Source organism: Oncorhynchus keta, chromosome 19 (assembly GCF_023373465.1).
Source record: "Oncorhynchus keta strain PuntledgeMale-10-30-2019 chromosome 19, Oket_V2, whole genome shotgun sequence".
Classification (NCBI taxonomy): domain Eukaryota; kingdom Metazoa; phylum Chordata; class Actinopteri; order Salmoniformes; family Salmonidae; genus Oncorhynchus; species Oncorhynchus keta.
This window is the reverse complement of record NC_068439.1, coordinates 57461909-57487161: the sequence shown is the minus strand read 5'-3', so window position 1 is coordinate 57487161 and position 25253 is coordinate 57461909. Positions and strand designations below refer to the sequence as shown.

General features: G+C 43.7%; 1 protein-coding gene across 4 annotated transcripts in view; it reads right to left on the bottom strand.

Moving 5' to 3' along the window:
* The window catches only part of brf1b (BRF1 RNA polymerase III transcription initiation factor subunit b), a 122945-nt gene that overhangs the window by 8626 nt on the left and 89066 nt on the right, over positions 1–25253 (bottom strand). For all 4 annotated transcript variants that reach the window (XM_035793994.2, XM_035793997.2, XM_035793995.2 and 1 more), the window contains exon 17: positions 10903–10954. In XM_035793994.2, coding sequence (XP_035649887.1) covers positions 10903–10954 — 52 coding nt within the window. The remainder of the gene's footprint in view (positions 1–10902; positions 10955–25253) is intronic.

Sequence of the window (25253 nt, the reverse complement as noted above, 5' to 3'; positions counted from 1 at the left end):
TGCTCCTCCATGCCCTCTACTTCTCATCCTGTGTCTCCGTAACCTGCCGCCACTCCCCCAGTGCTGTCTGTCTGTCTATGGGTGTATATGAATGTGTGAGTGGAGACAGGTGTGCTGGAGTCAGAGCGGATCCCCACCAGCTGCAACCTGTTCCATAATCAAGACCTCTACAAATATTTAGCCCTGCCACTTCCACGCTGCCAGATCATAGCCTCTGCTCAGTGAGTCTGCGTTTCAAGCCATTTGTTCCTGCATAGATCTTATCCCGTTGTGCCTATTTTTCCCTAGCCTGACCCTGATTTTCTCTCCACTACTGTTTCTGCCCACACTGAATCTGGTCCCTGTCTCCAGTCCCCTCGTCTAGTCAGTCCTGCTTCCCTGCCCTGCACCCCCCTGCTTTTCAATAAATACCTTAGTTACCTTATCCCTGTCTCCTCGTCTGAGTGCAATTGGGTTCACCTGCTCCACCCCGCCTAACAGTTGGTTCCTTTAAAGATAGGTCACGAGTGGAGATTTTCCTCTGCGAGATCCATGTATATATATGGTGTAGGGTAGGTTCTATAAGGCTAGGTCCCGAGTGGATCTAGTTCTCTGCGAGATCCATGAGTGACACTACAGTGTAGGTTCCGTGTAGGATAGGTCCCTAGAAGTATTCCCCTGCAAGATCGGTAAGAGGGAGGAAAGTCCCAGCTGCAGTGGCCGTGAGGCAGTAGAGTGTATGTGGATAGTGATAAAACGTTGCCTATCAGTTCTGGAGGAGAGCCTCATTCATGGTTAGAAAAGGAAAAAGATATTCAAACGTTGTTTGAGCATGATTTGAGTGTGTTAGCAGTAAGGAGAGAGGTTGTTTTATGCCATATTGGGGTGGGGGACTGTGACAGATTATGTGGAAATAAGAAGACAACTGTGAATAATGTGTTACATGTGTTGTCATCAACAATGATATTTGAATAAGACATTAGGTCACCTGTATTCTCCAGTAGTAAATTGTCAGAAGCTTCACTATCAGGTCCAGTAACCAAATGATTAGATACAAATACCGTAACTACTCTCCGGGATTGTATGCAAGGTCCTTTCTGACCTTTTCCTGAATCCTGACGCTGGCCATAGAGGGTGCAAGAACCTGGAGGCTGTTGGACTTTACACCTCCAGCACATCACTGGACTTTTGTCTTGGATCTTGGGCACAAACAGCTGTGACTGGGTTTAACAGCTGAGGGGGTTTTATCTCGTGAGACATTTTATTTCCTCTTATTTTGAAATAAATGTATAGAATTGACGAAAGGGAGGAGGGGTCACGAGAAATTAGATTGGAGTTAATATTGTAAGTGTTAAGCGTTTTAAAGAATAAATTCTGTCAAGCGACAGCATTGGGGTTGCCAAACCTGAAAGGAATTTCTAAAATGTTTGTTCATGAACATGTAGGCATTGTGGTGTGGTGGTTAAGGAAACTCATGGGGAAAAGAGAGACCAATCAATTGTTAAACTTGGTTGAGAGATAAATGTCACCGTGTCTAAGGGTAGTACATGCTAAATAAGAGTACATAAACGTTGGGGTGGATTAAAACAAACAATTGGAGGGAGGACAGTGGACTCATGTTTTGATTGTAATGAAAACCTTTAGGTTGCTGATTAAGATGTATACTTTCTCTTCCAGAAGAGGAGGGGCTGTCATCATATCTCCCTTTGGAATGTTTCCTGAGACTGTTGTCTTGGGAGAGCAGTTGTAATGAACACGAGGGGAGACAGAGCTTGTTTCAAGCGCAGGGAGCAGCAGGTGTTTATTGCAAAGGACCACCGGAGGAGGCTGGGTCCTGGGGCAGGCAGAAGGTCATACACAGGGGGTCCAAAAGGGCAACAGTACAGACATGGAAAAGGCTAGTAATGTAGTCCGGGAGATCAGGCAATAGGTAGATAACATGAAATTCGATAGACTAAAGTACAGGCAGGGCGTTAGTGAGGCAGGTAAAAAACATCATACACGGGAGGAGTAAATTACAGGAAAAACAGAGCTCAGAAAGACGTGTGTCACATAACAAACAATACCTCACAGTGATGGGGTGCAAAGAACTGAACTAAATAGTGTGTGATAATAACATACAGGTGTGTGAACAGGTGATTAGAATTCAGATGACTGGGATCTGGAGAGTGAGCTGGGTTCAGGGGATCTATGTGTGAGGGTTTGAGTTGGAAGTAGCAGTTAGTGAAATTCTGCAGTTTTAATTTTTTATTTATTTTTTTATTTCACCTTTATTTAACCAGGTAGGCTAGTTGAGAACAAGTTCTCATTTGCAACTGGGACCTGGCCAAGATAAAGCATAGCAGTGTGAACAGACAACAGAGTTACACATGGAGTAAACAATTAACAAGTCAATAACACAGTAGAAAAAAAGGGGAGTCTATATAGAATGTGTGCAAAAGGCATGAGGAGGTAGGCGAATAATTACAATATTGCAGATTAACACTGGAGTGATAAATGATCAGATGATCATGTACAGGTAGAGATATTGGTGTGCAAAAGAGTAGAAAAGTAAAAAAAATCAAAACTGTGGGGATGAGGTAGGTGAAAATGGGTGGGCTATTTATCAATAGATTATGTACAGCTGCAGCGATCGGTTAGCTGCTCAGATAGCTGATGTTTGAAGTTGGTGAGGGAGATAAAAGTCTCCAACTTTTTGCAATTCGTTCCAGTCACAGGCAGCAGAGTACTGGAACAAAAGGTGGCCGAATGAGGTGTTGGCTTTAGGGATGATCAGTGAGATACACCTGCTGGAGCAAGTGCTACGGATGGGTGTTGCCATCGTGACCAGTGAACTGAGATAAGGCGGAGCTTTACCTAGCATGGCCTTGTAGATGACCTGGAGCCAGTGGGTCTGGCGACGAATATGTAGCGAGGGCCAGCCGACTAGAGCATACAAGTCGCAGTGGTGGGTAGTATAAGGTGCTTTAGTGACAAAACGGATGGCACTGTGATAAACAGCATCCAGTTTGCTGAGCAGAGTGTTGGAAGCGATTTTGTAGATGACATCGCCGAAGTCGAGGATCGGTAGGATAGTCAGTTTTACTAGGGTAAGCTTGGCAGCGTGAGTGAAGGAGGCTTTGTTGCGGAATAGAAAGCCGACTCTTGATTTGATTTTCGATTGGAGATGTTTGATATGGGCCTGGAAGGAGAGTTTGCAGTCTCGCCAGACACCTAGGTACTTATAGGTGTCCACATATTCAAGGTCGGAACCATCCAGTGTGGTAATAAGTATAAAGGTATCCGGATTCAGCCATAAAGGGAGCTCCCAGATAAGAAAGACCTGGTCATGTGTTTGTTTTTTCCCTACAGTTTACCACACACACCAGCACGCACACACAACTCACAGGTTATGAATATTTGTTAATGGTGTTAATACTGTGTTTGATTTATTGTGTGGGGTCTTTTTAATTTGGTTTTAAACTGGGTACGCAGAATGATGGAAATGTTTGACATGTTGTTAAGTGGTTCCTGAATTACAGGGAAATAAAATAAAAATAAAATACTTAATGGTGTTAAATGACCTTTATCCTGACTTTCTGGTGAGGCCTGATCAACCTCAATAGAAATTATCAAGACAATAGGTGAGATTTAAGCATAATATGAATGAGGGACACTTGTCTCTAGTCTATTTTACCATTACCTTATGGGATACAAACGCTTGATAAATTGACCAAGAACAGTGTGAACCAGGCCTGTGTGCTTGGGAAAATCTGATTAATTTCCCTAGATATTGAAATCAGGACATTATCATGGGCCATCAACTGTGACAGGCATGAGTTACCTATGTGCTGTTGGGAACTGTAACGCTACCTGTAACGCTACCTGTAACGCTACCTGTAACGCTACCTGTAACGCTACCTGAAAAACAACATGAAGACACGCTAAAAGGGAGAAACGGGGGGTGGTTAACCATGCCAATAATTGTTTATTTGGGGTATCAGGTTGATTATGGAGGCCTGCACAATGCAAAATGTATAGTAATTTAGACTAAGAGTGCATTGAGATACCGATCTGTCATTAACATGCCACTCGTGACAGTAAAACAGGGACAAACGGGGGCTGTAATGAGAAAAGTTCATATGGGTAAAATATGGTCCGGTTTGTAAATGTACATTCTAACCGTGACAATGTGTGCTAAGTTGAGGGGCTTGAATTCAAGTGATGGACTCAACATAGAGCACTAAGGGCTGTAATTCTACATTTGGGTTGGATAATTTATCAAATGTTTTAATTATGATTAGAAGATAAAGAGAGAGTGAGTGAGCACTGCCCCTCAGCTGTGAAGAGAGCACAAAGTGAGGGGAGGGTGCACTGCTTGTATTTGAGGGTTTTAATTACTTTAAACCTTATCTTTTAGTGTCCTCCGAAAGGGAGGTTATTAGAGAACCCACTAGATGATAGCTTGGGCCAACCATGAGGGGGTACTGGATAGTAGGGATTTTGTTTTACAATATCATCAGAATCATAATGTTAAAGCGCATCAATACATGTGGATTGCTGGATGATACCGTACAACTAATTACGTACAAGGCTCATAGTCTGTGTCTTGCTTTGTCACCCGAGGATGAGGATGAAGGAGACTTGCACGGAGACTAGCATCCCATGAGCATAGAAAAGAATGGATGGACGGCTCTCTCCCCAATCTCATCCGCATCAAGGGTGGTGTGAAATTATTAACATGTATTTTTGTCTCTTCCCTGTTCAAGTCAATATGTTTCTAGATGTCGTGGAACATAAGAGTGATCATTGTTCCAGAAGAGGGATTGTTTGGAAATTGACTAATTGACTTGAGAATGTTTTAGTATGTTTATAACTATAGAAGTGGATTAGTAGTAGTGACTAATGTGTTATGAGTTAGATGAAATGATTTATGTGCAAATGTATTTGTAGCAGGAGGCAAGGTACGTACAAATCAAATCTTATTTGCCACATGTGCCGAATACAACAAGTGTAGACTTTACCGTGAAATGCTTACTTACAAACCCTTAACCAACAGTGCAGTTCAAGAAGAAAATATTTACCAAGTAAGCTAAAATAAAAAGTAATAATAAAAAGTAACACAATAAGAATAACGAGGCTATATACAGGGGGCACCCGTCCCGAGCCAGTGTTCAGGGGTACAGACTAGCTGAGGTAATCTGTACATGTAGGTGGGGGCGAAGTGACTATGCATAGGTAACAAACAAACAGCGAGTAGCCTCAGTGTACAAGAGGGGGGGGTCAATGTAAATTGTCCGGTGGTAGATTTTTTAAAATTGTTCAGCAGTCTAATAGCTTGGGGGTAGAAGCTGTTGAGGAGCCTTTTGGTCCTAGACTTGGCACTCCGGAACCGCTTGATGTGCGGTAGCAGAGAAAACAGTCTATAACAGTTTATGGGCTTTCCTCTGACACCGCCTATTCTATAGGTCCTGGATGGCAGGAAGCTTGGCCCCATGATGTATTGGGCAGTTTGCACTACCCTCTGTAGCGCCTTACGGTCAGATGGCGAGCAGTTGCGATACCAGGCCTGTGTTGGACCGAGCGTTTGCATAAGGGGTGTTAATTACAGTCTGGCAGGACCGACATCAGTGTATTCTGTGGAGTCCCAAAAATTAAGGCATTAACGTTACAGGGAATTGGGAGAGCGGGATGGAACGTGACTGGAGCGGGATGGAATGTGTCTGGGGTGGAGATCTGTGTGGCTCATAAATTAAGGAAGGGGTTAGTAGAGTCTGGGGAACAATACCACTCCGCTGTGCAGAGTGATACCATGGAATAGCTTGTAGAACAGGAAGGACAGCTAACTGTGCACAATATAGAGACAACTATGAAGTTAAATCGTTACGTCACACATACCCATATTATTGTGGCAGAGATACTGTTGTCATTTCAGACACTATTGTTAACTGTCAATGATGAGTTTGTCAAAGAAGGTATCGACCGTAGCAGAACACAGGTCATTGAAAATGTTGGGTGCTAGGGAACCGGGTATGAGTTGGGAGACAGGTAGGGAGTATCTGAAAGGGTTAGTCCTAGATCTATCAGTGAACCACAGAGACAATAGGAGAGCAGGAGACAGATTCCATGCAATAGCTATTCTCACGGCAGTCGCTGTACATACAGTAACTGAAGGAGCGGCAGTATGGCAAAGGATGTTATAGTAACAGCATGGAATTGGACTACGGCTCAAATGAGGGATTTTGAAGTATGCGTCATGGGCAGTGTTAGTAGTAGCAGGGGTTACCTTAGTAGCATTGTTGGGATATCATCTTCTGAGGGAATTGATGTGAAACGTATATACAGTGCTGAGTTACCTCAAGATGAGGTAAAGTTGATTAAGGCCACCACACGTATATATCGGGTGGCCATTCAGGAGGAAGGAGATGGGAGAGAAGTGAAATTGACATGGCTTGGGAACACCTTTTTGAAACCTGTGGCCGGACAGGGGAAGACTGGGTGAAAGCATGAGGAGGTTTTTTTAGAACCTTAATTTTTGTGGAACCCAGCAGAAAAAGTATCCCGAAGGCATAGAGTCAGGTCAAAAGAGAATGGGAATCGTTATGTTATCAAACTGGTTTTTCTTTGTATTTACAGTTGAAGTCGGAAGTTTACATACACCATAGCCAAATACATTAAAACTCAGTTTTTCACAATTCCTGACATTTAATCCTAGTAAAAATTCCCTTTCTTAGGTCAGTTAGGATCACCGCTTCATTTTAAGAATGTGAAATGTCAGAATAATAGTAGAGAATAATTTATTCTTTCATCGCATTCCCAGTGGGTCAGAAGTTTACATACACTCAATTAGTACTTGGTAGCATTGCCTTTAAATGGTTTAACTTGGGTCAAACGTTTCAGGTAGCCTTCCACAAGCTTCCCACAATAAGTTGGGTGAATATTGGTCCATTCCTCCTGACAGAGCTGGTGTAACTGAGTCAGGTTTGTAGGCCTCCTTGCTCGCACACACTTTTCCAGTTCTGCCCACAAATTTTCTATAGGATTGAGGTCAGGACTTTGTGCTGGCCACTCCAATACCTTGACTTTGTTGTCCTTAAGCCATTTTGACACAACTTTGGAAGTATGCTTGGGGTCATTGTCCATTTGGAAGACCCATTTGCGACCAAGCTTTAACTTCCTGACTGATGTCTTGAGATGTTACTTCAATATATCCACATAAATTTCCTACCTCATGACGCCATCTATTTTATGAAGCGCACCAGTCCCTCCTGCAGCAAAGCACCCCAACAACACGATGCTGCCACCCCTGTGCCTCATCGTTGGGATGGTGTTCTTCGGCTTGCAAGCCTCCCCCTTTTTCCTCCAAACATAACAATGGTCATTATGGCCAAATAGTTATATTTTTGTTTCATCAGACCAGAGAACATTTCTCCAAAAAGTATGATCTTTGTCCCCATGTGCAGTTTCAAACTGTAGTCTGGCTTTTTTATGGCGGTTTTGGAGCAGTGGCTTCTTCCTTGATGAGCGGCCATTCAGATTATTTCGATACGGCTGCATGGTCCCATGGTGTTTATACTTGCGTACTATTGTTTTTACAGGTGAACATGGTACCTTCATGTCACGAACCTCGCCGAAGATGGTGCCTCTTCCTGTTCGGGCGGTGCTTGGCGGTCGTCGTCGCCGGCCTATTAGCTGCCATCGATTCCTTTTCCGTTTGTTTTTGGTTATTGGGTAATTGGGTACACCTGTTTTGTGTTAGGGTTTGTTTGTAGGCTATTTAAGGGCACTAGGCCCGCTGGGTATTTGTGCGGGCTTGTTTCTTGTTACTCTGTTGGATGGTGTTATTTGTTCGTGTCTTTATTCTCCGGACTATTTTTGTCCTGTTGTTTGGACTGGTAACTTGTATACGCCCTGTGTGTTGGCGTGACCGTTTTTGTTGCGCCGGTGAATAAATTTGACAAACGACTGAACCCTGCTCTTTGCGCCTGATTCCACCCACCACTCCTAGTTTATCGTAACAATTTTGAAATTGCTCCCAAGGATGAACCAGACTTGTTGAGGTCTACAATTTTTTTCCTGAGGTCTTGGCTGATTTCTTTTGATTTTCCCATGATGTCAAGCAAATAGGCACTGAGTTTGAAGGTAGGCCTTGAAATACATCCACAGATACACCTCCAATTGACTCAAATTATGTCAATTAGCCAATCAGAAGCTTCTAAATCCATGACATAATTTTCAAAGCTGTTTAAAGGCACAGTCAACTTAGTGTTTGTAAACTTCTGAGCCACTGGAATTGTGATACAGTAAATTACAAGTCAAATAACCTGTTTTATAAATAAATAAGGTCAGGTGATTTTGGAGACCAGGTCATCTGATGCAGCACTCCATCACTCTCCTTCTTGGTCAAATAGCCCTTTACACATCCTGGAGGTGTGTTGGGTCATTGTCCTGATGAAAAACAAATGATAGTCCGACTAAGCGCAAACCAGATGGGATGGCGTATCACTGCAGAATGCTGATTAAGTGTGCCTTCAATTCTAAATCACAGACAGTGTTGCCAGCAAAGCACCCCCACACCATCGCAACTCCTCCTCCATGCTTAATCTACTCTCCGTCTCACAATGACACAGCAGTTGGAACCAAAAATCTCAAGTTTTGACTCATCAGACTAAAGGACAGATTTCCACCGGTCTAATGTCCATTGCTTGTGTTCCTTGGCCCAAGCAAGTCTCTTCTTCTTATTGGTGTCCTTTAGTAGTTGTTTCCTTGAATACATTTGGCAATGAAGTCCTGATTCACACAGTCTCCTCTGAACAGTTGATGTTGATGTGTCTGTTACTTGAACTATGTGAAGCATTTATTTGGGTTGCAATTTCTGGGGCTGGTAACTCTAATGAACTTATCCTCTGCAGCAGAGGTAATTCTGGGTCTTTCTTTCCTGTGTCAGTCCTCATCAGAGCCAGTTTCATCATAGCGCTTGATGGTTTTTGAGACTGCACTTGAAGAAACTTTCAAAGTTCTTGATGTTCCGGATTGACTGACCTTCATGTCTTAAAGTAATGATGGACTGTCGTTTCTCTTTGCTTATTTCAGCTGTTCTTGCCAAAATATGGACTTGGTCTTTCACCAAATAGTGCTATCTTCTGTATACCACCCCTACCTTGTCACAACACAACTTATTGGCTTAAACGCATTGAGGAAAGAAATTCCAGAAATTACTTTTTACAAAGAACACATGTTCATTTAAACGCATTCAAATCAAATCAAATGTTATTGGTCACATACACATGGTTAGCAGATGTTATTGCGAGTGGAGCAAAATGCTTACGCTTCTAGATCCAACAGTGCAGCAGTATCTAACAGGTAATATCTAACAATTCCACAACAAAAACTAATATCTAACAAATTTCAAAACAAAACCTAATACACACAATCTAGTAAATGTAACCTTTATTTAACTAGGCAAGTCAGTTAAGAACAAATTCTTATTGACATTGACAGCCTACGTAAAGGAATGGGATAAGAATATATAGGTATAAAATATATGGATGAGCAGTGACAGAGCGGCTAAGATGCAATAGATAGTAAAGAATAGATAGTGAAGGATACAGTATGCAGTATATACATGTGAGATGAGTAATGTGAGATATGTAAACATTCTTGAAGTGGCATTATTAAAGTGACTAGTGTTCCATTTATTAAGGTGGCCAACGATATCAAGTCTATAGGTAGGCAGCCGCCTCTCTGTGCTGGTGGTGGCTGTTTAACAATCTGATGGCCTTGAGAGATAAGCTGTTTTTCAATCTCTCCAGCTTTGAACAGGTAGTGACTCGGGTGGTTAATGTCCTTGATGCTCTTCTTTGCCTTCCTGTGACATCGGGTGTTGTAGGTGTCCTGGAGCGTAGGGAGGTTGCCCCCAGTGATGCGTTGTGCAGACCTCACAACCCTCTTGAGAACCCTGCGGTTATGGCCGGTGCAGTAGCAGTACCAGGGAGTGATACAGCCTGACAGGATGCTCTCAATTGTGCAACTGTAAAAGTTACTGAGGGTTTTCGGTGACAAGACACATTTTGTCAGCCTCCTGAAGTTGAAGAGGCGCTGTTGTGCCTTCTTCATCATACTCTGTGTATGTGGACCATTTCAGTTTGTTGGTGATATTTACACCAAGGAACTTAACACTTTCCACCTTCTCCACTGCTGTCCCATCGAGGTGAATAGGGGGGTGCTCCCTTTGCTGTTTCCACGATTATCTCTTTAGTTTTGAAAATGTATGATTGGCTCAGCTCCAACTTCAAATGGTTGAGTTTAAAACCACACTGTGCCAGCTAGAAGCCTCTTTTTAAATATTTTAGAGTAGTTTTTTAACCAGAGTACTTTGACCTTAAATTGCGGGCATGGTATGCAAAATGTTTGCAGGTTGGCAGGTCTGAAAATGGTCATCCTAATTTTTCCAAGTCGCATTAAATACAGTTTATTTTACAGCTCAGTTTAAGGTGGTATTTACTAGGAAACTACGTGGTAACAATGGATACTTTCTGGTACTTACCTCACATAATTTATAACTACCTGGTAACAAATGGTACAAACTATGCTTATGTAAAAAAAATTTTTTTATTTTTTTTATTTTACCTTTATTTAACCAGGCAAGTCAGTTAAGAACACATTCTTATTTCCAATGACGGCCTGGGAACAGTGGGTTAACTGCCTGTTCAGGGGCAGAACGACAGATTTGTACCTTGTCAGCTCGGGGGTTTGAACTCGCAACCTTCCGGTTACCAGTCCAACGCTCTAACCTGCCGCCCCAAAATGAATCTCAAAGAAACTAAATTGTAATTTGTATGCAATTATTATATAACTGTAATTTCAAAGTAACTATCTGTTAAATACCAGGCTTAAAATAAAGGGTTACCGAATTTAGATTTTGTTGTGTGTGGTGGGGCTCACCTGTGAAGCGGCTCTCTTCTTCTTGGTTGCAGAGGATATAAGTGGACGGAGTCTGAAAGAGAGAAGAACGTCTAAACCATCAGAATTGAAAAAGAGAGCACAAGCATGAGTAACCTTAGCTAACACTCGATGAAAAAACAGAATGCTACACAAGAATTTACCAAACTAGCACACCTCCTACATTCTAGGACTCCTGAGTGGCGCAGAGGTCTAAGGCACTGCATCTCAGTGTAAGAGGCGGTCACTACAGTCCCTGGTTCGATTCCTTCCCATAGGGTGGCGCACAATTGGCCCAGCGTCGTCCGGGTTTGGCCGGGGTAGGCCGTCATTGTAAATAAGAATTAGTTCTTAACTGACTTGCCTAGTTATATAAAGATACAACAATTATAATCATTTTCTACATTATAATTGAACGCAAAAGACTCACCAACCTCTCCTCCAAAAACAAAAATGAGTTTTCTGGAAATAAACTATTTATTACAGCATATTAACAACCCCGCCCACCCTTCAACCTACTTGCCGTTTTGACTTTCAAACCTGTGCATTTGAAACATTTCAGTCCAAGACCTTCCCCGCTGGGGTTCAAGAAACCCTCTGGCATTGATGAAACGCTGGGGCTAAATTGGCTAGAAATCAGCTTTTAACATCAAACGCTACTATTTAAAGCTAATGCTATTTAAGGCTTATATCAAAAAGCGCTCTCTTACAAAGTTAATTAGTCTTAAGGGGGAAGTGGGGGAAATGAGGGATTCTGGAAGGTTGGATAGAAAGTGACCTTGAGGGGTTTCGGTGTGGAGAAGGAGAATGCGATGGTACTGTATTTCTCTAAGGTAGGCTACGTCTGTAAGGCTGTTTTATGGCACCTGTTAGTTGGGGAGTTTCCTCTAACTCAGGCAGCCGGCCACATTGGGACGCATGAACATGGATGAAATCATACATGCATTCATCAATTGTCTGCTTTTGTCCGTCAAATGACAGCCCAAGTCAACTATTTTCATACAAGTTGCATAAATAAAAGACGGACCAATTTGTGCATTTTCTATCTGACAATCATCTCTGTTGTCCATCATATATCAACAGATGACTCCGGTTAAAAAAGGAATAGCTCAATATGGAATGTTCAGACACAAAATGTAAATGTGGCCACAGCCCAAATAAGACACCACTGACTACTCTATCCATCAGTGTCATTGTAATATTGCCTTTATAGAAGGCGGGTGTAGCATTTTAAAAAGGAAAAGCAGCAAGAAATATTTTAACAAAACACACAAGTGCCCTAGCCACACCAAACCCTGACATATACACAACTAAGTCGCTCAAACATAACTCATATACCCTGACGAATTAATTCATTAAATATAGTTAACACACAAACAAATGCAAATACAAACAAACTCCCTCCCTTCCTACCCCCCTCCCTCCAGCGTGACACACACGTACACAACACTCCCTCCCTCCCTCCCTGCATGGAAGAGAGAATTTGCCCCATCTCCTCTTCCACCCCCCTTGTAGAGAAATAGGGGGTCTCCCTGAGGACTCAGTGGGAGTGCTTTCCTCTTCGATAAGGGAAAGTGCCACTAATTAATCTGATTAGGGAAAGGGAGGAGGCAAAAAAAGGGGTGTGGGAGGGATAGCGTTTCTCGTTTGCCAAGCAGGGCTCTCTCTCCCTTTGTCGAGCCTCATTAAGAGAGGCTGTAAGCATTAGCCATCTGCGTAGTTTGACGGCACATGCTTCTAGAAATACAGTGGGTTGAACCGCCATCTTCCATTGAAAGCAGTGGCTAGCGGTGCGCTAGTAGTTTGATTCTAGACTAGCAGACGTTGAATCAAACTGCTGCTTTAGCCACAACAGTTTTCAGTATTCAGTGTGTTTGCTAGTGTTTTTATAACTCAAAATGTTCCAAATTCAATCTCACTGCCACATAGAAAGACCTATTAAAAATGGGTGGAATATAAAGAAGAAGCATGTCATTTTCAGCAATCCCATGTCTACGACCTCCCCACAACGACCACAATAACCTTCCTCGGCGTGCCAGCGAGTTCACCAGTGCCACACTATCATTAGGACTGCTGTGCGCCCTTACTGGAGAAACACAACCATCCCTGGGGTGGGTATGGCAAGCGCAGCAAACCGTAACACAACCGAGTAGAGTGAGTCAATAGCCTTGGACAGAGAGCTCTCTTTCGCCCAGCTGTGACTAATACACTTACAGCATGGGCCAGATAATAGCCATGTAGCCCGCGGGTCCTGAGTTTCGCGCTTGCACACTTCCTAAAGTTAAATACAGTCGATGCATATATAGCTATATAATCCTGTCATAGGCGGATCATGGTGTGCTGTGCAGCCAGCTAACCAGCAGACATACAGAAATATTCTGGATGCAAGCATGAAACGGAATTGAGGTGTGAGGAATCTTAGTCATATGCACACAGTGTGAATACAGTCACACAGCTGATAGGCAGATCAAAGAGCGTAAGGTTGATTGAACTCAAGGTCGAAAGGTCAGGTTTGTTTTTTGTTATCGTATAACACAGCATTGTTGAATACTTTATTCTGATGTGCTTGTAAGGCATTCTAGAGTGTGCATTATTTTCAGATAAATGTACAGTTGGAAAAGTTATTGTACACCAATTGTTTTTGTTCCAGCAATAGGTGCCTTATTAACGTTTTAAATCAATGCACCAAGCGGACCTTACTTGTTACAAAGTGACAAAAAACGAAATCAACAACCACACATACAGAAATGTCTGGATGCGAAGGTGAAATTGAATTGAGGTATGAGGAATCTTAGTCACACGCAGTGCATATACAATAAAACAGCTACTCGGGTTGGGTTGATTGAACACAAAGGTCAAAAGGTCAGCTTGTTGTGTGTAGATGCGCTTTTGATTTTTGTTATCATGCCAGTTAGTATTCTGACCTTCCATTTTGGTCCAAAAGTAATGGAAGGGAATCAATAGCAATTCTACAGAGCACACTGCACACTGGGCTTTAATGCTGTCTGTGAGGGCAACTATGCAACCGCAGACAGACCCGAGCAAAAGCATCTGCCAATTCAATCAGGTATTATATGGTTTTCAAATTCAATTCTCAAAATGCATCAGGGTATTTTCCTAGAACGAGTTGCCACTTGCCGATGCAATAACGAGCATCCATTTGAAGGAAACACATGTGCGTATTACACACACACACACTAGCACGCGACACAGAGTGGTAGGTAGCCTAGTTAGGGTGGCAGGTAGCCTAGCGGTTAGAGCGTTGGGCCATTAACCGGAAGATGGCTAGAATCCCCAAGCTGATGAGTCCCTGAGCAAGACACTTAACCCTAATTGCTCCAGGGTCACTGTTGATAATAGCAGACCCTGGCTGTGACCCCACTCTCTGAGGGTGTTCCAGGGGGAGTTGGGATATGCAAAAAACAAATGTCCAATTCAAACATGCGTATTAATACACACTTGTACATGAGTTAAATGTGTTTCCATTGCAAAATAACGGTTGCGATAAACAGCAAACTTGCCCAATCTGTTTTTGGTGCTTGCTTTCTAGGCAACAGTGGACAGGGTAGGTGGACAGGGTAAGTGGACAGGGTAGGTCATATGATGAAATATGGATAAGGTCAATATCATTTCTATTTGATAATTGGCAGCCAAGCATTGATCATCATGTCACCAGCATTCAAATAATAACCTATCATCAATACTTATTGAAAATCCCCGTCCATCACTTAACCACCATAAAGTTTATCATAACTTATACTGAGTGTATAAAACATTAAGGATACCTGCTCTTTCCATGACATAGACTGACCAGGTGAAAGCTATGATCCTTTATTGATGTCACTTGTAAATCCACTTCAATCAGTGTTGATGAAGGGGAAGAGACAGGTTAAAGAAGGATTTGTAAGCCTCAAGACAATTGAGACATGGATTGTGTATATGTGACATTCAGAGGGTGAATTGGCAAGACAAAAGAGTTAAGTGCCTTTGAATGGGGTATGGTAGTAAGTGCCAGGCGCACCGGTTTGCATCAAGAACCGTAACGCTGCTGGGCTTTTCATGCTCAACAGTTTCCCATGTGTATCAAGAATGGTCCACCACCCAAAGGACATCCATTCCCTGTGGAATGCTGTCGACATGAAATGAGGCTGTTCTGAGGGCAAAGGGGGTACAAAAAGATCCCACCATGTCAAACTAACAAATTGTCTGTCGACATTTATGAAATTATACCGACACTTTATGTTTCCATCACACCTGTCATGTTTTTTTTTTAAATGCATTGCATGACTTTACTCGCATAAAAACTGTGGATGGAAAAGTGGTTAATGCTAGTGTGGCATCCTAAAATCAGGACCATTTCCACCCTAGAGTCTTCACCAATATGGTATTTAATTACATGAATGGGGCTCCGATTAAAAAAGACTGACTGCGCTGTTGAACTCCACAGACATTCTCTGAGGAGCAGGTATACTGTTCAGTCATGTAACAGTTATATAAAAATGGTTTCTGTGGGGAACTATAAGCACATTTGTAGAACTTTTGCTACTCGTCTCCCTTTAAAAAATGTTTTTACTTAACTGTCCTTTTCTCACTAGCCTGGGAGGGCTAGGGGACGGCTTGGGGACGGATACATGTCCTCGTATGATATGAGCTCCCAGATGGCCCTTGGGGACTGATTTGACACTGTGTGAGGCTAATGCAGAGTGACACCCATTCTGTTGGGGGTGGTGAAATGTGACCGGGGGCCACGCACTGAGGTGCAACGGCTGCTCTGACGGCCTTGCAGTCTGGGGGCCCTCTGGTTTGGACTGGTGTGTGTGCGTGTGTGTCTTGGATCTGCCTGTCTGTCTGTCTCTGTTTTTGTGTGCCTTTCCCATTTCATGTGCATGCTTTCATGTCTGTGTGTGTGTGCTCAAGAATGTGTGTGTGAAGGGTGTGTGGGAGCAAAGTGGATGTGACTATTGCGTATGTGAGGGGGTAAATTGTGTGTGAGCAAGTGTGTGATTGGGGGGAGGGTCTGTGAGCACTTGTATGAGATGAGGGTGCAAGGCGGCTGTCGAGGGTTTTAGAATGCGTGTGAATATGTGTAAGCATTGCATGTGATCAGAATGTGGCCGTGAGGAGTGTAAGTGTGTGAGTCTGTGTGAGTGAACGGAAGGTGTGGTCCCGAAACAGTTAAGATATGTGCATGTGGGTTTAAGTGTGTGTGAATGACATTCTGAGCCTAGGGGTAGATTTTGGACCTGGGTGTGGATTTTGACAATGAGGTAGATTATGTGGCATTAGTTGACAGTGGCTGACTGAAGTGGAGTGAGAGACACAACGGAACCACTCACTGAAGCCCCCACAGGGGCGGAAACTTCACAGTTTGGCACGAGACACACAGCTGTCAGACACACCCCTCCCACCCCAAGCACAAGTTAAAGAGTCTGGGAGGGCAGGGGTCAAAAAACTCTCCCTTTAGTGTTGGGGTCAATTCCAATCTACATACATTCCAGTCCTTTCAGGAATAGCCCCATTCCACTGTGATGTCAGCATAAACAACATGCTGTCTGAGAAAGGTGAACGGTTGCTAGCCTGAAAAGCAATGACTCTCGGAAAATGCCAAAAGTGAGCTATTGTGTGCCATATTTATTGCTTTGAATGCATAGGAAAATGTATAATATACACTACCGTTCAAAAGTTTGGGGTCACTTAAAAATGTCCTTGTTTTTTAAAAGAAAATCATTTTTTTTGTCCATTAAAACAACATCAAACTGATCAGAAATACAGTGTCGACATTGTTAATGTTGTAAATGACTATTGTAGCTGGAAACGGGTGATTTTTAATGGAATATCTACATAGGCGTACAGAGGCCCATTATCAGCAACCATCACTCCTGTGTTCCAATGGCACGTTGTGTTAGCTAATCTAAGTTTATAATTTTAAAAGGCTAATTAATCATTAGAAAACACTTTTGCAATTATGTTAGCACAGCTGAAAACTGTTGTTCTGATTAAAGAAGCAATATAAAACTGGCATTCTTTAGACTAGTTGAGTATCTGGAGCATCAGAATTTGTGGGTTTGATTACAGGCTCTGAATGGCTCTGTATGTCTATGTAGATATTCCATTAAAAATCACCCGTTTCCAGCTACAATAGTCGTTTACAACATTAACAATGTCTACACAGTATTTCTGATCAATTTGATGCTATTTTAATGGACAAAAAAAATGTGCTTTTCTTTCAAAAACAAGGAAATGTCTAAGTGACCCCAAACTTTTGAACGGTAGTGTATAATAATTTAGAAATAATAAATAGTTGTGATATATATTTTGCTTTCATCCGAGTTTAGTTTATAGCAGAAATGGCTCGCTCACTAACTAGCAACAAACTTCTTCGGCTGTCCCCATAGGAGAACCCTTTGAAGAACCCCTTTTGGTTCTAGGTAGAACCCTTTTGGGTTCCACTGAGGGTTCTACCTGAACAAAAAGGGTTCTCCTATAGACCCTTTTCCAGTACACGACACATTGACGTCATGCACAGATGCGAGCGACTCTTGGCGGCAGTAAGAAATTCATCGCCATCTGCGCCCATAGCCTAGATTGAAGTTTTTATTACTTCTAAACAAAATAACTTTTTTGGGGTTCTCATACGCTTACATATTACACTGATGTTATGAACAGCTTGAACAGTCACTAAGATTACATTTGTTTGTGATCTTAGCAAAATAACTATTTTGTATGCAGTTGTAGCAAAAGCTAGCAAAAGAGCTTGAAGTTTAAGTGTTTTTTTTAAGCATTATGTAGTTGATTTGCAGTTGAGGGGCTCCCGAGTGGCACAGCGGTCTAAGACACTGCATCTCAGTGCTAGAGGCGTCACTACAGACCCTGGTTCGATTCCAGGCTGCATCACAACCGGCTATGAATGGGAGTCCCATAGGGCGGTGCACAATTGGCCGAGTGTCGTCCGGGGTAGGCCGTCATTGTAAATAAGAATTTGTTCTGAAATGACTTGCCTAGTTAAATAAAAAATATTAATAACATTTGCGATGATGACACAAACATTATGTTAAGCAGGACATTCATAGGCTAATGTAACAAAAATATAAATGTATTTAATTTGACCATGGGAAAAAAGATACTACCTAAAGACTGTACTACAGGTTAAATTGAATTGAGCCTTGACTTTCATTTCATCATATTTGAAACCAAGATTGAGGAACATCTTTTGTGGTAAAAGGGGGAGATGGGACCGCTTTTGTGAAACAGGGGTCACCCAAAAGGGGAAAGGAATCTTCCAGTAGAATTGGCTGGCATAGGGACCACGCCCAAATGTGCCCGCCCTGTGCACCGCAGGTGCCCTCTCAGCCTTCAGTCAGATGGTCAATACAAGCTCTAATGGAGCGAGTACACCAAAGACAGATCTGCCAGTTAATTATATCATTAATTCCTAGGCTTCTCCAAGCTCCCCCTTGTACCCCCCTCTGAGATGGGGGGCTAGGCAGGGTTGGATGGGTATTCCCATCTGCTTAAAATTGGTATTTTATTTGTACTGATATTTTCTTAGAGTTACGTCTGTCTGAGATGTGGGTCGGTTAGGGTATTACCAAGATTCAGGACTTAGACTGAAGGCTTTGTAAGTCAAAGTAACATAAGTAACACAAGTACTGTCTTTTTTTTAAGCAAATCTGAGCTCAGATCAATAATGGCAACATGGAAACTTCATCACAGTTATCAATTGGGGACAGCAGGTAGCCTAGTGGTTAGAGCGTTGGGCCAGTAACCAAAAGGTTGCTGGATTGAATCCCTGAGCTGACAACACAAAAATCTGTTGTTCTGCCCCTGAAAAAGTCAGTTACCCCACTGTTCCCCGGTCGGCTGTCATTGTAAATAAGAACTTGTTCTTAACTGACTTGCCTAGTTAAATAAAATAAAAATAAAAATATCAATGAGAGAAATGTAACACTTATACAGTTAAGAGATACATATTAGAGGGCTTTGCAGCAAGCATTTAAATGACAGCCATTGGGCTTGACTGTAAAATGTGTGGTGGTGATATTGGAGCATCTCTCCCCTCCATCGGTTCAGAGCGAGAGCTTTTTCCAGGCAGGCCCATATGTCACCACGTCAATAATGCTTGTCAATTCAATCTGACAGCAGGAAGCCATATTTCACTGGAGCCAATATCGCACAGCAGATGTGTGGATATAAATATATTTGAAGGGAGTGTGCACTCGACCATACCACAGTGGGTGGTGGTAGTAGCAGTGATCACCCACAATGTGACTAGCTTAGGACTGGTCCTTGCTGTCCAGCTGGTGTGGGTACCAGTATGAAGGGGCCACACCCTGATTATTTCCCCCCATTACCTTCCTGCAAAGGGGTGAGCACAGATGGAACACGAGTATTGCCAGGTCCCTCACTATCTGGTGGGTGGAGGCGGACGACCTGTGTGGCGTGGGCCCAACGGGCTAGCAGGAGCCTCGGAGCTCCACCACTGTGTCCGAGCGTCTGGAAAAACGCTCCTGCGGCACGGCCATTCGGAGCCAATATGTAGAGCGCTGGCTAAAGCCACCTAGTGCGAGGCAGAATGGAGGCAGACGGCCAGGGACAGCCTGGAGGATAGTGCTATAGGCTAGAACATGCCAGAAGTGAGGCCTTCTGGCATGTTCCAGCGCACTGCTGCTTTCACACTCCACTATCAGCACTGAAGAGCGAGGTTACGGACTCTAACCTTTTTTCAGGGGGGCTGGCTCAGAGAACATGAAGCCATCCCTTTCCCCAAGGATAAAGCCATTAAAGATGGAGTACAATGTCTCCAATCCAAGAGCCGATACGGGCTACCCCGGAAGAATACAGATGCAATCCGACCAGGTGCCGTGAGTTTGCATCAGCAGTTCTTCCCCTGCACACGTGATTTCACCTCCTCTGGCTGACCAGCTGGCCTTATCACGCTTCCTGCAGACACACTCTGGAGGGCACGGAGGGTCTCGGGGATAGGAATGAGATGGGGAATCTTCGGAATGGAGGAAGAAAGAAGTGACTATTATCTGATGCTCCCACTGAGCAGGTCAGCAGCGGGGAGAGATTTAGTTACACCCTCCACCCCACCCCCCACTGTAATCTCACTGTTGTGACGGCACTCTCCCCCATCTCTGCACACCCAATTTCACAGTTGGTATTCTCCAACTGTAAATGGGACTGCCTGTGGGGGGCTTTCTTCCACAACCCCCAACACACAGACGCGCTCCCCCTCTAAATTTTTCTAACTCGCAATAACATTCACAAATAGTATTGCGAACAGACCGCTTGGTTGGATCAGGTCAGGTTTGTTATCCACTAGGGAAATGTTCACCATGCCCTTCCCTGCAAAACATTGATCATCTGAGATTTATTTGTATTTTTATTATTGTCACATACACCAGATAAGTGCAGTGAAATGTGTTGTTTTACAGGGTCTAGATCATGGGAGATTTTATGACCACTGCAACTACACTGCCAGTCAGTAATATCAAATGGTCTTGAATTGCATTTAGTCTCATGTTCTCATTCTATACATGAATCTCCACCCCTAACAAAACAATAGGGTAAGAGGTGGAGTATCTTTATTATAATCCTGCACTGAATATTTACTCTAACAGTGGTCAGAACGCCTGTTCAGCCCAGGCCTATCTAGTAGGACTACAGCTGAGAGCTGTGCCCATGGCAACCCGGTGAGTGGGAGGGAGTTCCCACAGAGACAGCTTGAGACACAAGAAATGTCTGCATCACCTTCCCTTGACGCAGAGAAGCAGATGGAGAAAGAGGGCCGGCACAGAAATGTGTGTGGATCACCACATAGATAGATTTGCAGCACCAAGGCTCCGTGATTTATCTTCACCAGTTGCCCTGAGCAGTTCAACCTCTGAGTCTATGAGGATTCATGACTTCCCTCAAATGGTTAACAACCTGCTTGTTGTTGTGAATGATTGTTCTTGTGAAAGGGACTTAATGTAATTTACCATTGGTAAATAAGAGCAAACGTATCAAATGTAATAATGATTATATTGCCTATCACATTAACAAATGTATCCAATTGAATGGCTGATTGTCTACGCTATAAAGAGTACACACTAATACATGAATTAAAACATAATAAACATCAATGAATCAATAAACATGAACTAATGCACACCATACATAAGGTGAAAAAGATATTTCCTTCATACGTCAGATATAAGTGTTAACGTTTAGCATGGAAGGCAACATTTACAAAATTACATCCACTGAAGTAGCATCCCCTCAAAGAGCTCCGAGCCAATGAGATTGTATGGTCCAAGCCACCTTTGCCACATTGGGCGCTTCCCAAATAACACTCTATTCCCTACATAGTGCACTACTTTGGACCAGAGCCCAATCAGTACCATAGGGGTACTATTACCTATTCATACTAGGCGGTGTCTGAGGAAGGCCTCAAATAATTGCCAAAGACTCTATCCACCCCAGTCATGGACTGTTCTCTCTGCTACCGTCCAGCAGGCGGTACCAGAGCATCAGGTCTCGGACCATCAGGCTCCAAGACAGCTTCTACACTCAAGAAATAAGACTCTTGAACAACTAAACAATGGCTGCCCACCCTCACTCACGGACTAGCTGCACCGTCTCTATGCACACCAACAGGTGTATACCCATACATTCACAAACACCGACACTGACACGCTTGCACACAAACGTTGCTGCTATAATTGTTATTCATTTATTTATATTATCTATCCTGCTACCAGTCATGTTTTTACCCCTGCTTACATGTACATATCATATCTACCTCTACTCCAGTATCACTGCATATCAAAATTATGGTGCTGGCACTGACCCTGTATATAGCTTACATTCTCATATTTGTATTATTCGTTTTTTAAAACTTTATATTATTTAATCTTAACTTGATATTGAATAATGCATTTTTGGGAAAGAGCTTGCAAGTAAGAGTCTCACTGTTCTGTTTTACACCTGCTGTGTCCTGTGCACTTTGATGAGTTGGGACACAGCCATTGTTCCTAACAGCAGGAGGTGGTTTTTGAGCTCAAACATCAAGGTGCCCTCCAGACTGCCTGACCACAAGTTACAGATAAATCACTGCCCTCAACAATGTGGAACAATAGTGGGCAAGCCATCTATGACCTCTGTTACCATTCACTTTACAGAGAGGTCAGATGTCAGTGCAGCAGAGGGAAGTTCCTTTGAAGAAGGACTTCCACCCGGCCATCAGTCTCCACTGCTAATCTTTAAGAGAAGACTCTGACTAGCTGCTGTTTCGCACAATTGCACAGACGGACAAGGGGTGCCAGTGGGGGAGACAGTGACTGTCTGGCTAAGAAGAGGCTGGGATTCTTCCACACACAAATAAGTGGCTGCCCCTGACAAGAGAGGCACTGCGAGAGTGGAGCGTGGGCAGAGATTTACTGACATAAGAAATGCATCTGCGAGCTTGAGCCATCCCTCAGACTGTTTGAGAACAGAAAGAATGCCAGGCGTTCCGGAAAATACATCTCAGGAAAAGAGCTCTCTGGTGCATTAAGCAGACTAAACATTACAGAGTCTGCTATGTGATCTGTATAGTCCATAGGAAAGAGAAGCCCACACAACCAGACATCCAGGTCCTGTTCTGCACACGTCACTCTGCAAGTCCTTTCCTGCCTACGGGTGGAGACAGGGTCTGCTCGCGTGCCTTCCCTCCGCTCCCCACAGGCATGGCTCAGGGAGACACTGATAGGCCAGATCCGGCCCTCTGGGGAAATCGTCTGTCAACAACTCCAGGGTTTACCAATGCAGGGATACTGGGGATGTGGCACGACATGACAGAGATGCTGTGGAGAGTTGACGAATCAATCTGTCATTTGGGGGCTGTGCTTGAGGGCATGGAAGGGGGTGGGGGTCTAGGGGAGCCTACCAGGGGGTCTGGCTGTATGGTGCATCATTCACACACAGCCACAGCACATTCCACACCCAGGTGCCTCCATAACAGGTCCCCTCAACAGCAACCGGATGGGCATCTGAGGGCTTTGGCATGAACCAGAGCATCTGTGTCATCTGTTGGTTTGCAGAGGTAGCCTTTCGCACGGGTGCTGGGAGTGGGTTAGCAGGCAAAGGGGGAGGGGGAGTCACAGCAGAGGGAAAAGTAGCAGCCGGATGGAAATGATGACATTTCAAGAGGAAATTGGAGATAGTTTGAGGGGGAGAAGGCGAGAGGCAATCTCTCAGAGACGAACCCTGCAAAACACATCAGGGTGCTCCAGATCCTGGGCTGCTATTTCTGGCCAGCGTGAGACGAGACAGCCTGTGCTTCTTGCTCCAAACTTTGACCTTTGCGAGGTCAATAAAGACACAAACAAACACACCTGACCCCAAGGTTGACATTATTGTATTGTATCGAAAACTAGTCAGGAGAAAAAAGGTCGCCGGGAGGCTGGAATTACGAGCCCTTTCAAATGCAGAACAGCTCTGTGTGTCTGCTGAAGTTTCCTGCTGTGTCACTGGTCCCGAATGCTACCAGTAAAACGAAAATCATATCAAGGTCAAGTAAAGGGTACGGTTGAGAGGCTCCTGCGGGACTCCCTGAAAAGAGATCAGCACACAGACTTTTCTGCCACCGTTCGTTACAATTTACACTTAAAACAACCAACCTTGACTAGTCAGGGATTGTAGCTTTCATAAAGAGAAAGGGATGGGGCGGGAGGGAGGAGTTGATGAGGGACAAAGAACTACAGGGTAATTAGTTTTGACCTCTCTGGAAGAGCGCTTTTCCATCTTTGTTAGTTTGGTGGGCGCGGAGGGGGCTTTCGTCTGGCAGCTGGTGGAGGACTTGTAGTGAAAGGGAGGGGTGAGACTTCTCGTGATCTGTGGCTGTGGGAAAGTTTCAGTGTTCAGAGTGTGTCTGAATGCGAGACAGAAAATTAATTCTAAGAGTCTCTGCTCTGCGAGTGAGAGAGCACCATAGATAGCTGAGCACGTTCAGACTCGGACAGTTAGCTCCAGTTCTGTCAGTGAGAAAAGAGTTTCAGCCCTGTAATGGGGGAAATATATGTTTAATTACTGTATTGGACTGACTCTGCTGTTGTGTTTGTTGATGTCTCTGTTGATGTGTCCTGTACATCTTGCCGGGCCATTAATGCAGATGACAACTACTTCTCAATTAATTTACCTGGTTCAAATGAGAAGGGGAAAAAAAACATGCATCAGATACTGTTCCAAGTTTGTGTCTAAGAAAGTATTTCAATTCAGTGACAAAGTTCTCCGCTCTGAGTGGGAGGGGGAGGCTAGGATGATATTATCAACAATACTAGCTGTGCGTCATCCGAGGAGAAGGAGTCTGGGGGGGGGGTTGTGTAAGCGCGGCGGCGCACTAACCAACAGGATCACAGCGAACAATGGATTTACTGTCAGGCTCCCTTCTCCCTTTCCACTCCTTTCCTCTAAGGGCTTTTAAAACACAACACACGCTCTGAGGTACCAGGTATAACAGCCAGATCCAAGAGCAGGCTAAGCCACCTGAATCCCACAAGCTCGACTCGCACCGCGGTTCCTCATACAAATGGGAGGCAGCAACAACTTTAAAGAGAGCAATCTTGCCTCTGACTAATGTAAGATGCATCACAATGACAAGCACTGAGCATTTTATGTGACAACAAACTGAAATGTGTTGTACGGGGATACCAAGTCGCATACCAAGTGCTAGCTTTCAAACATTCAAAAGAAACACTTAGAGAAATTCACTCTGTTCCCTCAGTCTCAGATATCTGGCTGTGATTCAATACTAGATGCTGATATAAAGTTGAGGGAGTATTAAAAATGCACACCTTCTTATTCTTAATCCAATGAGGAAACACGTACGAAACAGAAACAAAACGTAGCCATTTCTCACTGACGGGAATAGAAGGTGCTTTATGAACAGAAGTGAGGCTGGCATACCTTATAGTTCAGGGTGCTGGCCAATTTAGACAAAACCAGGCCAGCTAAAGTGCACACAGGGAAACTAATCCTACCCCCCTCTCATCATCCCAATAGTTCCAGATGCTTTCCCATAATCCAGCAGGAGGCTCAGATCCGCTGCTGTAGCACTGGAACTAAAACTCTAGTTCATTGTCAGATTTTTGGCCTTTCTAGGGAGTTTTTCCTAGCCACTGTGCTTCTACACCTGCTTGGTGGTTTTAGGCTGGGTTTCTGTACAGCACTTTGAGATATCAGCTGATGTAAGAAGGGCTATATCAATACATTTGATTTGGTCCACGTCGTCTACTCCCCACCTCCCCCCACGTAAGCTGATCACATTCTGAGAACCGGTGGTCTGTTCGGTTGAAGCCCAGAGCCTCAGCAACTTCAAGGTTGCAGTGATG